The sequence below is a fragment of the Saimiri boliviensis genome, chromosome 10, assembly GCF_048565385.1.
Source record: "Saimiri boliviensis isolate mSaiBol1 chromosome 10, mSaiBol1.pri, whole genome shotgun sequence".
NCBI classification, from domain to species: Eukaryota; Metazoa; Chordata; class Mammalia; order Primates; family Cebidae; genus Saimiri; species Saimiri boliviensis.
In genome coordinates, this window is record NC_133458.1 from 16610023 (window position 1) to 16625244 (window position 15222).

The 15222-nt window shown below is 40.8% G+C and overlaps 1 protein-coding gene across 1 annotated transcript; it reads left to right on the forward strand.

Moving 5' to 3' along the window:
* Positions 1 to 1921: 1921 nt before the first annotated feature.
* Positions 1922 to 14082, forward strand: MRPS33 (mitochondrial ribosomal protein S33). Its single transcript, XM_003929766.3, has 3 exons — positions 1922 to 2026; positions 6171 to 6412; positions 10554 to 14082. Exons 2-3 carry the CDS (start codon positions 6198 to 6200, stop codon positions 10657 to 10659), a joined length of 321 nt encoding a protein of 106 aa, XP_003929815.1. The 5' UTR covers positions 1922 to 2026; positions 6171 to 6197; the 3' UTR covers positions 10660 to 14082.
* The last annotated feature ends 1140 nt before the right edge of the window (positions 14083 to 15222 follow it).

The window sequence follows — 15222 nt, forward strand, 5'->3', positions numbered from 1 at the left end:
GGTCTGGTGAAGTCAATATCCATACGAGATTCGATTTTATTTTATTAATTTCATTTTTCCATCCCTAATATTCCAACTTTGCTTTTGGTCAGTAACACTCTCTGGCCAATTTCAGGGGCTTGCTCCTTCCATTCCTGTGGTAGGCTGAAACTGTTCCCCAAAGATAACAGATTCTAAACTCTGGGACCTGCAAATGTTACCAAACCTGGGGAAAGGGCCTTCGAAGATGTGATTAAATTAAGGACCTTCAGATTGAGAGAGTATTTTGGATTAGCTCCGTGGGCCCTCAATGCCATTACACATATCCTAAAAAGGTAGTAGTGGGAAATCTGACACATGTAGAGAAGGTAACGTGAAGAGGGAGTAGAGATTTGAAGATGTCGGCCTTGAAGTCTAAAGTGATGTGGCCACAAGCCAATGAATGCCAGTAGCAACCAGAAGCTGGAAGAGTCAAAGAACTGATTCTCCCCTAGAAATTCTGGAGGGAACACAGCCCTGTCAATATCTTGATTTTGCCCCAGTGATACTGGTTTTGAATTTATGGCCTCTAGAACTGTGAGAGAATAAATTTCAGTTGTGTTATACCACCAAGTTTGTGGTATTTTTGCTATCACAGCCTCAGGAAACTAATATGAACCCCATAAAATTGACTTAATAAAAGTGATAGTGCAAAGTACCTAAACAGTCACCTGAAACTCTATATACCTAGTTATGTTTCAAGAAAGATTTATGGTAGCTTATAGTAATTCACAAAACACTAATAACACAATTCATAGGTGAAAAGGGAAAAACAAGATGGCTATACAAAACGAAGCCAACAAGGTTTATGCATATATATGTAAAGTATACATATTATACATAATATATATATATAATAGCTCTTGCCTCGAGCCAATTAAAATTTGGCTTTAAAGCAGCAACTTACACGCAAAGGAAGTCTTCTTGTTTATATGATTCAGTGGCCATAGATAAAAACAAGCCAACTCCACAGAAACTAGTACAAAAGACAAGATGAAATTTCTCCCAGGAGTTTTCGTTCCTTAGGACTTCCTTTTCGAACTGTAGCCATGCATAGAATACTCATTACCCCTTTGTAAACGTAAATGTAGTCACTAGACCCAACTTTATAAGGTTTTTTACTAAATCATATAGATAAATAACATGTCAAAACTTGATAAAAGCAAATTCTATAGCATAGATTGATTAGACGTCAAATTCTAACTTAAAAGTAAATTCTGTAGGAGGAAAGAGGGTGTAAATACAATACCCTGTAGGTAGGTATATTTTGGAATATTTATGAAATACCTTGAACGATGCTCAGAAAACGAGTACTGTTTCCTCGGCCAAACTATCAAACATTGAGTATGTCCTGCATACAATGCCTATGGGACGTGGCTTGCTTGAAAACATTTAATATGGACTGACATACAGTGTTTTCTACAATCTGCCCAGCGATGTCTAGATAACATCCGAGGAGGCAAATGTTCCATCCCTACTCCCTGAAGAAGCTCCTGGGCCACTGGGGAAAAGTGCCCCTAACCCAGCGTAGGGGTAATAAGGAAGGCTTACGCCAAGTGATCCTATTTAACTATTAGAGGATAAGCAGATAGATGAAAGGGGAGGGGAATGGCGCCGGAGGTTGGTCAGAAAGACCACAGAGCATACGCATCGCCGTTGCTTCCGAGCTTTTAGGGGCAGGTCTGGAGCCATTCCCAACAAAATCTACTACTGAACCCTGCAAGCCCTTCCGAGAGAGACAGTCCTCCCTGACACTCCTCGGCCCACCACCTCCCGGGGTCCACCGCACAGGCGGCGGCGCTAGCCTCACTGCGCAGGCGCCAAGTCCACCTCGGCCGCCACGAGAGGGGGCGATAGTAACTCTGGGTCGTTCACTAGGGCTCTGCTCTGGCCGCCAAGCTTCCGTTTCTCTACTGCTCCCCGTAGTAGCAGCCCGCGCCAGCTGGGACCCGGATAGGGGGCGGGTCTTCCGGGACGAGGACGCATGGGTGAGGAAGGTCAGGTCCAGGTAAGGCTGTGGGTGATTTTGGGGGTCTGCAGTGAGGGGCGATGGCAATAGATATCTACGGGAGTCTCCAGCCTTGTAGAGTCGCCAGGAATAGGAGGAATCCATTTCATTAGTGACCAGCTCGGGCGGTTCACGTACCTCACACAAATAACTTGGCCTTTTCCTGCTTCGTTTGGGGGATTTGTTAAACGAAGGACACCCGCGTTACTGCTACCGCAGTTTCCTCTCCGGCGCAGTTACACTCTTCCAGATTGCTTAACAGTAGAAGGCTCAGTTTCTCTGCTCACCACACGGCCTTCTGCACTGTAGCTTTGGGTGGTGGGCTGCAGATTAATTTTGTGACCACCTTAAGAACAAGACAGCAAGGTGATATTTAAGAAAAATATTTGCGAAATGCGCTCCCAAGTCAAATGTCGGTTTACTTGACAGTACTACAGTTCACATCACAGCCAGGCATGGTCGAGTCAGGTGGAGGGAGGTGATGATTGTTCTTGCTGAACTGAATGCAGCTAATACGTTTTCAATGCCGTTGATGCCTCTATGACCCCGTAAAATAATCGGTACCGGGCTTTTTAAGCATTCTGTTTAGATTGTTTTTATGTTTAGACTGTTTCTATGACAACATGTGTACACTGTATGTGAGTTCCTTGGTTCCTAATGATTATTAGGGTAGGCACTGTGCCGTGAGTTTTGCATGTTAGCCTCACAGCACAGGTAGTATGACTGTCGTGTAGTCGATGAGAGAACCTGGCAGAGGATAAGCACCATTACAAAAACGTCGTGGCCATTAAAAGGCAGAAGCGAGACTCCTACCAGCTTTTTTCTTCTGCAGGTGGTGCGTTCTGCTAACCAATGGTTTTTGAGAAAATGGAGAAAGCTCTCTCAGAACAATTTACACACACACACACACACACACACACACATACATACACATATCAGCGTACGGATTTACACTTCCAGTTTTCAAAACGCTGAAGCACACCCATATTAAGAACTCTTGCACTTCATCTTTACCTTTCAAAGAGAAAAGGCAAACCTAATACAAAGCTACTTAGTGAAATAAACTTGATCTTTTCAATGCATCAGACCTATCGAAAAGATCAAAGAAGTTTGCCCTTTTATGCCAAAGTAAAAATATGGGAATTTTCTTCTCGTGGGCTTATTTTTCTCAGCACATTTGAGTAATTTGGTTTTGCTTAGCATTTTCAGCTCCAGTTAACTTTTCTTCATGATATTACAGTTTTCTTTGGTTCACATTTTTAAAAAGGTAACACTTAAAATGACTTGTTTTGTACTCTCTGAGAATGGTTTCATGTGAATCAAATGTAATTGACATGCAAATAAAGTTCCCTTGTCATTCTTCATGAGAGACATGTGTCCGTTCACTGTGGAAGGAAACGACAAAGCAATGTCACTGCTAATCGTTAAAACCACTTTCAGTTTCCTCTTGTTTAGCAAGTGGGCCTTTGTTTCCAGTAAGGGATTCAGGTTTTCCCCTTTCTCCAACATAAAATTTTAGGACTTAGATTTTATGATGCAACCATGTTCCAGCAGATTCTAATGTGACCTTTTTACTTACAAGTTATGTATCCCAGTAATTTGCCACATTCCGAAATGGGCATGGAGATAATAGCATTCTGTGATGGCTTCAGTGACTACTGCCCTACTGAGTTCCCTCCTCCTCCTGGCTACCTTTGTAAGTGAGGTCATCATTCCAGGGAGGCACTAAGTTTTACTATCTGGAGTATGTCTGTCTCTGTCTCTCTCTTTTCAATGTGATTAAGAACAAGGAATAAACAAATGTGTCTGTGTAGAACATATGAACACCGGACTTACAGTTCTAGGTTCTTTCTTTTTTGTAAGTTACCATTTACTGAGTGCCACTGTTACTTATTCTCACAGGAGTCCTGCAAGCTTTGTTTTCAGAAAAGGAAACTCAGATTTAGAGGGGATGAGTAACTGTTCACAACAACCCAAGGATTAAGTGACAGAGCCAGTAGTCAAACCTAGACCTCAGGACCCCTTGTTGCCCCTTTATTTACAAATAAAGTGACTTGGAATTCAGAACATATTTTCCTGAAAACACTGTCACAAAATGATAGTTCCCAGACCAGCTCACAAATAACTAACTGTGGAAATACCATGCGATTACAACAGAAATGTATTCTGATGCCACAATGGTAATTAAGCAAAACAAAGCAAGTTGATGAAGAAACTGTTGTTTTTTAATCTAGTGTTTTGAAAAAGATAACTTTAAAGGGCAAAGGAAGAGAAAAAGCATGCAAAGAAACTTGGTGACTTCCTGACATTTGCAAGGCTTTTTAGAGGTTTATGGCACTTATTTGTTTACACATTAAACTGTTAAATGACTTTTCACCTTGCGAATATAACCCTAGACCTAACAACCCCACCCCGAACCAGAATTGGGAAAGAAGTGAATCAGGGAACTGAGAATGCTGAATGGAAAAGAAAGAACAGGCTTGTAGGTCATGAGATGCTGGGGAGTGGACCTTGGATCAGACAGTTCTACCATTTCCAGCCTTCAGGTGGCACTATTGACCCAAGATTGCTTAGCTGGTGTTCTGAATGGTTTTGAGGTTGACAATTTGAGATTAGCCTCTGCCTTTTTTTTTTTTTTTTTTTTTTTTTTTTTGAGACACAATCTTGCTCTGTCACTCAGGCTATAGAGTACAATAGTGCAGTCATATCTCAGTGTAACCCTCAAATTCCTGGCCTCAAACAATGCTCCCACCTCAGCATCTACAAGTAACTGGGACTACAGTTGTGCACCACCATACCAGACTAATTTTCTTTTCTTTAATTTTTTTTTCTGTAGAAACAAGGTTTCACCATGATGCCTGGGCTGGTCTTGAAGGCCTGGCCTCAAGCAATCCTCCCACCTCAGCCTCTCAAAGTACTAGGATTATAGGCATGAGCTACACCATGCCCAGCCTCCTCTGTTAATGGATCTTGAAATAGGCATTAAAACTTCCTTGATTTAAACAAGGTTTGTTTACTTGCAAGAACTATTTTGAAATTTGCTTGGCACCGTTTTTAAGTAGGAGGGTTTTTTGGTACTCCTCCAATTGGTTTTTCAAGGTTTATGCCTTTTTCCTGCTTGAATATCAGCACCTTTTCATCTCAGCTGAACTGTTTCCCAGGATAGCCTTTGAGTCAGCAAAGATTGTCATCTCACTACTAAAATTTCTCATAAATTGGCATATTCTGCCAACAATAACCCCTACATCTGGTTTAAACTGAGTTGAGATATTTATTCCACCAGCAGCTTTCTTGATTTTTATGTATTCCCTGTATACTTTTTTATATCTATTAGCTGTAATTTGTGCATATCACGGATATCATTCATATACCTGTTTCAGTGTTGTGTGCCTCTGAAGAAAAAGCTACTGTTTTCAGCTGATAAAAAGTTAGCTAGTTTGCATTAAAGCAGAATATATAAGATGGAAGCAACCTCACAATTCATACATGCCTTCTGTTTTTAAGAAAGTGAATCTTTTGAGCTATTGGATTTATTTCTATAGGGCTACTGTCTATTTGTTTTTCCCAAATGGCTCTCAGTCTCTAGGCAGACTTTACTTCAGTAACCTAGAAGCCGAATGACCTCATAACTCATTAGCAGTTCTCAGAGCCATCTGGAGCACTTGAGGAGAACAGTGTTCAAAGGACTGTAGTAAAAACAACAGCATAATTATGTCTCTGCCATGATTACACCTTTTGATGGCAAGCAGTCAGCATATTAATGCTGCAGATTGCCTAGGTGGGTGTTTTCTGAAGGTATAATAATGCTGGACTAGGATAACTTGTTTCCCTGTCTTCTTCATCCCCAGCCTACAAATACGTAAACAGTCAGTCGGTTAACCTGGTGAATTACAAAATAGTTGGTTGTGAAAGAGGCAGTACAGCAAGGAAGTAACAGCATATAAACAGAATGCAAAAATCGCAGATGTCAAGCATGGGAAGGAAATAGCCATTTGAACTGTGGCTGTTCTCCACTCTAAGGCATATCCTGCTAACACTGCACTCATCCCTGAGTGGTTTGCTGTGTTTTCATTTTCTAAAGTATTTATTAGATAATCTTGGCATTTCTGACCGTAACCTGTATCTTTCTTCTCATTTTCTATAGGAACTCTAACTCCTTGCCACTCAAGAAATGTCCCCCCTTTCAGAATATGCCTTGCGCATGTCTCGTCTCAGTGCTCGGCTATTTGGTGAAGTTGCCAGGCCTACTGATTCCAAGTCTATGAAAGTGGTGAAACTGTTCAGTGAACTGCCCTTGGCCAAGAAGAAGGAGACTTATGACTGGTATCCAGATCACCACACTTACTCTGGACTCATGCGGACACTCCGACTTCTGGGACTCTACAGGTGATGACAAACACAAAGAGGGATATATGAGAGGCTTTTTTTTTTAAATAGATCAGAAAAGGAAAAAAAAAAATTAGCCTTTCTTATACTAGAGCCCAGGTAGCTCAAAACGTACAGTTTGCAGGAGAAAGGCTTCTTTCAAAATACCCATAACGGAGAGACCAAAAAAAAAAAGGAAAGCCATGCTTGTTGGAAGACATATTTTAATTATGTCTACAACATGACTAATGTTGAATAGATACTGAGCTGTAGAGAGCTGTTTAACAATCGTTAATCTAAGAGCACTCTAAAAAGGATGTAGAGAGGCCGGGTGCGATGGCTGTAATCCCAGCACTTTGGGAGGCCGATGTGGGTGAATCATGAGGTCAAGAGATGGAGACCAGCCTGACCAACATGGTGAAACCCCCTCTCTACTAAAACTACAAAAATTAGCTGGACGTGGTGATGCACACCTGTAGTCCCAGCTACTCAGGAGGCTGAGGCAGAAGAATCACTTGAACCTGAGAGGCAGAGGTTGCAGTGAGTGAAGATCGCATCACTGCGCTCCAGCTGGCGACAGAGCCAGATTCTGTCTTGGCGGTTGAGGGGGCAGGGGAGATGCAGTAAAAGCCCCAGAAACACCAAGGCTTCCAGGGCAGTGGGCTCTTGTTATCAGATGAACAGAGTGTTTCTGACCCACACCTGATCTGCTTCGTAACTGGTATGTGGAGCCTTTTTTCTCTTCTGGTGGCATTTTTGTTGACATTCTTATTTCTTCCTACTCTTTTCTGGCATTTTTCTTTTGTATACTTTTTGATATATTAACTTGGTCTTGATAAGCTGTAGTTTGCCTTTAAGGATAATATGTAAATCACACAGGCTCTTAATACCATGTGTTGGTACTAGGAAGTAGGTGCTTAGGACTGTATGCCTCTCTAGAAAGAAAAAAGATCAGGCCAGGCACGGTGACTCATGCCTGTAATCCCAGCACTTTGGGAGGCCAAGGCAGGCAGATCACATGAGGTCAGGAGTTTGAGACCAGCCTGGTCAACATGTTGAAACCCTGTCTCTACTAAAAATACAAAAAACTATCTGGGCATGGTGGCATGCGCCTGTAATTCCAGCTACTTGGGAGGCTGAATCAGGAGAATTACTTGAACCCAGGAGAGGGAGGTTGCAGTGAGCTGAGATCATCCTACTATACTCCAACCTGGGCAACAAAGCAAGACTCTGTCTCAAAAAAAAAAAAAAAAAAATCAAATACCTATGTAATCATTTTCATTAAATTATTTTTTTGGCCAGGTGTGATGGCTCACACATGTAATCCCAGCACTTTGGGAGGCCAAGGCAGCTGACCACTTGAGATCAGGAATTTAAGACCATCCTGGCCAACATGGTGAAACACTGTCATACTGAAAATACAAAAATTAGCTAGCCTTGATGGTGCATGCCTGTAATCCTAGCCACTTGGGAGGCTGAGGCAGGAGAATCACTTGAACTCAGGAGGCAGAGATTGCAGTGAGCCGAGATCACACCACTGCACTCCAGCCTGGGCAACAGAGAGAGACTCTGTCTCAAAAAAAAAAAGAAAAAATATTATTTTTTTATTTTCATTACAAAGAATTCAAATAGTACATAATTGTATAAAGTTAAAATACCTACCATCTTATTAAAAATGTAACAAGTTGTAATTGGACTTGTTTTGGGTAACAATACAAAAATTATTTGGAACCGCTTATTCTAATACAATAAAATTAATAGTGCAGAATGACATTCATTCCAGATAGCTAAAGATTGGTACATTCACTATCCAATGGATGTTTTTTAAGTACCTTCCATGTGCAGGCACTTAAGATGGCACTAGGGGAATAGCAGTGAACAAAATAGATTTGCTTGGCTAACGTATTATTAGAGGTTATCATCTATATCTATGATATGTTTTGAATGTTTGGAATTGCTTTGGGACTAACTCCAGGCTTAGAAAATAACAACTAATTTTATTATAACTCAAAATAAAATATTGTGAGACAGATATCCTGAATAGAAGATTATAACCCATGAAAAAATCAGATTCAGTTATTTTAATTTATCTGTTTGCTGCTGCTCTCTGTTTGTTTGAAAAAATAAAGACTTAGCTATCTTTGGAGACAGGGAAAAACTACTTTATCCATAGAAAAGCAGAATTATTTTCATGTACTCATTAGATATAGTAAATGGCACCTCTAAGATGCTAGACCTCCTATGGTATCAGGCAGGATGAAACTAGACAGTCTCCAATAAAAAAAATACTATTCAGAGACCTGCACAAGAGGGAGGGAAGTACCAGTTCTCAGAAACAATTGATTCATTCAGTTAACCAGGTGCCTTGCTTATATCATCATCAACAGAGACAGAGTCGCCAGAAAGCTATCTTTCTGTCCAACGGCTGATGAGAATGAGGGAGGGGGAGAAGAAGGGAAGGAAAAATAATAATAATAAGTATATTATATGATCTGTTACAAAGTTGAACGTACTATGGAAAATAATAGTAGAGCCAGCTGAACAGGATCCAGAGTGCTGACAGGGCCTGCAGTGGGTGGGGAGAGGCCGAGTTACAAGATGAAACAGGGCAGTCAGTATCAGCCTTGTTGGGGAGTTGAGGTTTAAGCAGAGGCTTGAAGGTGGCGAGTGAGCCGAGTAGGACTTGGGGAAGAGCTGGCAAGGCAGAGGGGCAGGAGCACAGCAAAGGCCTTAAGGTGGGAGTGTTCCGTTCCAGAAGGAGTGCAGGCTACTGGGAGGGTGTGGGACTGGAGACAGATTGCAAGGGTCTGTGAGGCCATAGTAAGGATGATGGCTTTTGCTCTGGGTGAAATGGGGAACCATTTCCAGGGCTATGAACAGGAGTGGCATGATCTGACATTTTGGAAGAATTACTCCAGCTGCACTGTTGAGAATTGTTTGGGGATACTCACCACTAACCCCAAAGAGTTGTGTACTGTCCATGATGTTCATGGATAGCCTAGAGAGTTAGAAATTAAGCTCAGCAAACCCCGCTCTTAGATTTGATTCATGCACTCTTATTATCCATACTTTACAGGTGAGGAAATTAAGGTGCAGGGAGGTAAGGTCACTTTTTCAAGGTGACAGAGCTAGTAAATGGTGGAGCTGTGATTTGAACCCAGGTTCACGTTCCAGAGTTTACATGTTTAAACACCGTACCATTCTTTAGGTATCTGGGCTTAAGATGTAGACTTCTTTTACAGCATGAGCAGTCTTCAACTTCTACACCATCCACATACTTACATAGTCCTGGGTGCCTTGATTCCTTTAGTATCTTTTGATTTGGCTTCCTTCTGCCTGAGCCTTTCCCCAGCAGCCTTTTTGTGTGAGCCACCCACTGCCATTAAGGTTTCACCATGTTGGCCAGGCTAAGCTTCCTCTGGACCTCACCCCATTCTTAGTAGATACTAGTTCCTAGGGCAGTAAGGGTCTCTGTGTAGCTATTGAAGCTGATACCCAGTTTTTCTCCTCTCTGTGTTTAGTCTTAGTGCTGCAGGGAAATTGGGAGTAATCATTAGTGTTGTGTCATTGTTATGTAGGTTTACATGAGCTGGCCTGAGAATTTCATTGCAGCTTGTGGCACTGTTTCTGTGAGGGGAAACATACTAATAAGTGAACTTTTGGAATACACCGCATCTGCATGTTAGGGACCCCCTGTACTTTTTGTTCACCAAGCTGAGCATGTGGACATCTTATAAAAGTCAAAGATTGATAACCAGAATGACCTAAGAGAGCAGTGCTAGACTGGTATACTTTTCTTTTTTTTTTTTTTTTTTTTTTTTGAGACGGAGTTTCGCTCTTGTTACCCAGGCTGGAGTGCAATGGCGCGATCTCGGCTCACCGCAACCTCCGCCTCCTGGGTTCAAGCAATTCTCCTGCCTCAGCCTCCTGAGTAGCTGGGATTACAGGCACGAGCCACCATGCCCAGCTAATTTTTTGTATTTTTAGTAGAGATGGGGTTTCACCAGGTTGACCAGGATGGTCTCAATCTCTTGACCTCATGATCCACCTGCCCCGGCCTCCCAAAGTGCTGGGATTACAGGCTTGAGCCACCGCGCCCGGCGCTATACTTTTCTACTCTTGTAAAAACAACTGGTTAATTATGTTTTCCTTCTTCATTCAGAGATGAGCATCAGGATTTTATGAATGAGCAAAAACGACTAAAGAAACTTCGTGGAAAGGGGAAACCAAAGAAAGGAGAAGGAAAAAGAGCAGCAAAAAAGAAATAATATTGGTCCCTCAAGAGGGAGAATTTCTTCCTCAGTGACAGAGAGAAGAAAGTGCGTTTATTGTCTTTCCACATATTGGAGGAATGTCATCTTCCTAAATGAAGGTTATTTGGAGGAACACAGTCATATTCTTCTAATCCAGTTAAATTGTGGCTGGTTTCTTGAACACGTTCTAACTGTGCAAAATTATTTTGGCCTTGGCCACGTAATGTGACGTTTACCTAGTTCTCTAATGAAATGAATAAATAAGTTATTGTTTGATGATTTGTTTGGGGTGGGGTGGGATGGTGGGGAATGGAGGGGACCTTTGCTGAGTGAGCATCCTGTGGTGTCCTCGGTTCTCCCTTCTTGCTTCCTCACACAGCCCTAACGTCTTCCATCTCGGCCCGTCAGCCACTGTCTCCACCACCAAGCTCACAAACTTTCTGTGCCTCTTCACCTACTCCTTTGAGAAATCTATTAAGATGAATTTGTAGGGTAAATATCTTTTAAAAGGAAGTATTGTATACCTGCTCTATACAAGATACTGGGGCCGTGGTAATACAAGTGGTTAGCAAGAGAAATACTCCCTACCTCGTATAAGTTTCAGTCTTACGGGAGGGAATTAATTACATACAATTGTGTGTACTACATAATTACATATAATTGTATTACATGCTACAAAGGAAAAAGTCAGGCTCCGTAAGAGCATGCATGCATGGATGGATGGATGGATGGATGGATGGATGGATGGATGGATGGATGCAGAGAAAGATAGCCAGAAGCCCAAACCACATTAGGGAATTTAAAGAAAGCTTCCCTAAAGAAATGATATTTAAGCTGAAGTATAAATAAGAGGTAGCCAAAAGGAAAATGGTGAGGAAGGTGTTTGAGGCAGAGAGTACCATTTCCATAGCCCTAAGATATGAAGAAATTGTCTGTTCAAAGAATACTGACTTGTTGGCTGGGTGCAGTGGCTCACACTTGTACTCCCAGCACTTTGGGAGGCCAAGGCAGGTGGATCACGAGGTCAGGAGTTGGAGACCAGTCTAACCAACATGGTGAAACCCCATCTCTACTAAAAATACAAAAATTAGCCGGGCATGGTGGCACATGCCTGTAATCCCAGCTACTCAGGAGGCTGAGGCAGGAGAATCACTTGAACCCGGGAGGTGGAGGCTGCAGTGAGCTGAGATCACACCACTGCACTCCAGCCTCAGTGACAGAGCAAGACTCCATTTAAAAATAAAAGAACACCGACTTGTTCATGGTTGGCCATAAGAAAATAGAGGCCGGATCATGAAGGGCTTTGCAAAATCTGTGACAAAGCTTGAACATAACCAGAAGTTATTTTTCTGAGAGATGACTGTTGAGTAGATTTGAGTAGCTCACTGCTGGTTTTATTGTATTCCAGCAATGAGTTTCCAAAGAAATTGTGAGGCCTTCTCTGATTTTTTTTTCCAAGAGTTGTTCTAATTCTTTAGCATGTCCAGTAAATTTTTTAATAACCTCTTTTATTGTGGTAACAACATAAAATTAGTGATCTTAATCACATTTAAGTGTACAGTAGTGTCAACTATATGCATGTTATTGCACTGAAGTACTTTTAACCCGTTTCTACTTCTCAGGTAAAGAGAACAAAGTGCATAGGCAGGAGTATGTATAGTATGTATGATTTCTGAAGTAGAAAGAATTCCAGTACATATGTTTAAATGAATGTTACTTTCAAAGATACCTAATCCAGATAGTATGCCTAGGGCCTATTTTATAGCCTGTTTTTTTAAAAAAAAGAACTAAACTAAAATTGGGTGGTTTGTATCTGATAGAAGTGAATTCCTAACAGCTTGATGGTGTCTAAAAAAAATTAAATTTAAAAAGAAGTGAATTCCAGCAGAAGGCTTGAGAATTCATTCATTTAGAACTTTTTACTGAGCACTTGCTATGTGCCTGACACATAATAGGTTTAGAGGATACAGAGACAAATAGACTTAGTCCCTAAGATTGTGTGAATGAGCATGTGTGTGTTACAAAATCTTGGCAAGATCTCAGAAATGTGCTTAGAAAAGTGCAGATGCACTGTTATTCTTGGCCAATGCAGCTGAGCCAGGTGTAGGTGGATGATTACCCCAGGATGTTGGACTGAGAAACAAGCTCTGAGCCTGACCCCAGTGTAGCTAAGTAGATGTTTGAATTATGTGAACTCCAGCTTTTGGAAAAGATCTGAATGTAAGAGGAACTTAAGAGAATTCGCAGATAATTTAAAGAGCATAACTGCATTACATTCTAACAGCAGACTTGAGTCAGAAAACAAGTAAAGAATTGATGTATTGGTTTGCCAATGGAAGAGCGTCAGTGAGATCTCAGACCCTGATCCCGCAGTGAGCCTTAGCAATGGTTGACAGGGAAGTTTGTAGATAATGCAGCAGTAGATCAGTGTGCCACTGCTCCAGGCTGAAAATCGGAAATGAAAGCTAAAATATATTTGTACATAAGCTATACCTTCAACTGATAGAGCAAGCTGTGTGACTCAAAACAGCCTGTCCAGAACTACGATGGACCAGCTAGGACATATTAATAGAAGATAAGGAAAAGTTAACTCTTGACAGCAGGGAAGTCAAATTTTAGGACACCAGTGATCAAGGGTTAAGATGAAGACTAAGTGTATTCAGAAAAAATCTTTTAACTCCAAATTTAGACTAGCTAGTTTGTTTAATTGGATTTCTCTGGTCAAAACCTAAACTGTTGGTGCTTTCTGATGTTTGGCGATTCGTGTGCATAGGCCATTTTGCCTTCAATCTCAGCATAACATAGTAAAAAGACTGGGTTTTAGATTCAAAAGTATAGGTTTGTGACATAGTGTACCTACTGGTTATGTGACCTTAATTCAGTCACCTTCTTTGAACCTCTTTCCTTCTCTTTAAAATCATAATACTTGATTGGATTAATGAAATAAGATATTTGTGAAGAGGACTCTGTAAATTACAAAAAGCTAAAAACTTCTCTGGGAGCGGTGGCTCACGCCTGTAATCCTAACACTTTGGGAGGCTAAGGTGGGTGGATCACTTGAGGTCAGGAGTTCAAGACCAGCCTGGCCAATATGGTGAAACCCCAACTTAAAAAAAAAAAAAGTTAAAAACTTTTACATATAGTGTACTGTGTGACTAGTAGTACCGCTGTATCTTACTAGCACGATTTTTGTAGCAGCGTTGACACATAGCTGCTAAAAATATAAAGTTCCCCACAGTTACAAGCAGCATGATAGGTTCAGGAAGAGGAGGTAGATGAGAGGTAACATCTTATTATTTATGTAATTTGGGGCTCCAGAAGTTTATTTTTTTAAGCACCATATATGTGTGTGTTTCAAGACAAACATAAGGCATATATTTATAATGCTTGTATTTGTAAATCATCTTCCAAGAAAGAATAAATCAAAATTTGAAATTCCGCCTGCTTCATCCTGTCTCTCTTTTATCACACATTTCTCCCAAACTCCTGTGTGCCTAATTTTAGAGATTTAGAGCAGGGAACAAACCTCAGGAGCAATAAATAGGGGGGAACATCTGTTATCCTGCCAACCGTGTCTTCATGGCTTTTCTTAAGTACTCAAGAAAAGCTCAGAAGAAAGCATTTCTTTAAAAAAAAAAAAAAAAAAAAGAATCAGCAAAACAAACAATATTACATTCAAGAAGACTTAGATAAAACAGAGAGACTGTCCAGCCCTGGATATTAAGATAACTGGGAAAACAGTAAAACATTTATGCTGAACATAAAACAGTGAAATGTTTTTTAAATGCCATAAAGGCAGCAAAATGGAGAGAAGGGTTATAAAACTACCCAGATGCAATTTTGTAACTTTATTGGAGACAAGGCAATATTACAAGTTCACATTAAAGTAGAGACTAGAGTTAAACCAATGTAGCTTCTAAGACCTTTTTCATTCTACTTAAGGAAATGTGTGTTTTCTGAAAGGATGGATTCGTTTATGGAGAACTTTGTGTCTCTGATGCAGAAGACTGAGCTCCACCTAGCACTGTCTCAGTAAGACAATCTAAATCAGTGCTCAATGCAGAATCATTTTCCTGATAGAGCCACACAACTATTGATTGGCCCTTTGAGTTTAAAATAAAAACTAATCTAAACAGAAATTGAAAGTTTTAGGATACAGATAAATCTAAAAAGAGCTCCAGTTTGAAAATATCTGAGAAATGGCCAGTGGGTTAAGTACTGAACTAGTAACAAGTTAATATTTAATAAGGGAGTTAGAGATAAAAGAGGTCAATGTTTGCATCATCAGGAATGACTTCCCAAGCAGGAAAGCAATAAATGCAGATAAGGCCAGCATTTCTGGAGTGTTTAATACATTGTGCTTTGTAGGCTATATCTTATTTGGCCCCCCGATATGATAAGTATCCCCATTTTGCAGATGAGGAGACCGAGGCCAAGATTACACAGCTATAAATGTCTAGCCGTCAAAGTCCCAGTTAGCCATCGAAGTCCCAGTGTCTTCATGACCTGGTGATGTAGTTCTAATCTCTTGAGTATCATTATATCAGTATCATTTGTCAAGTGCTTCACCATTTGCTA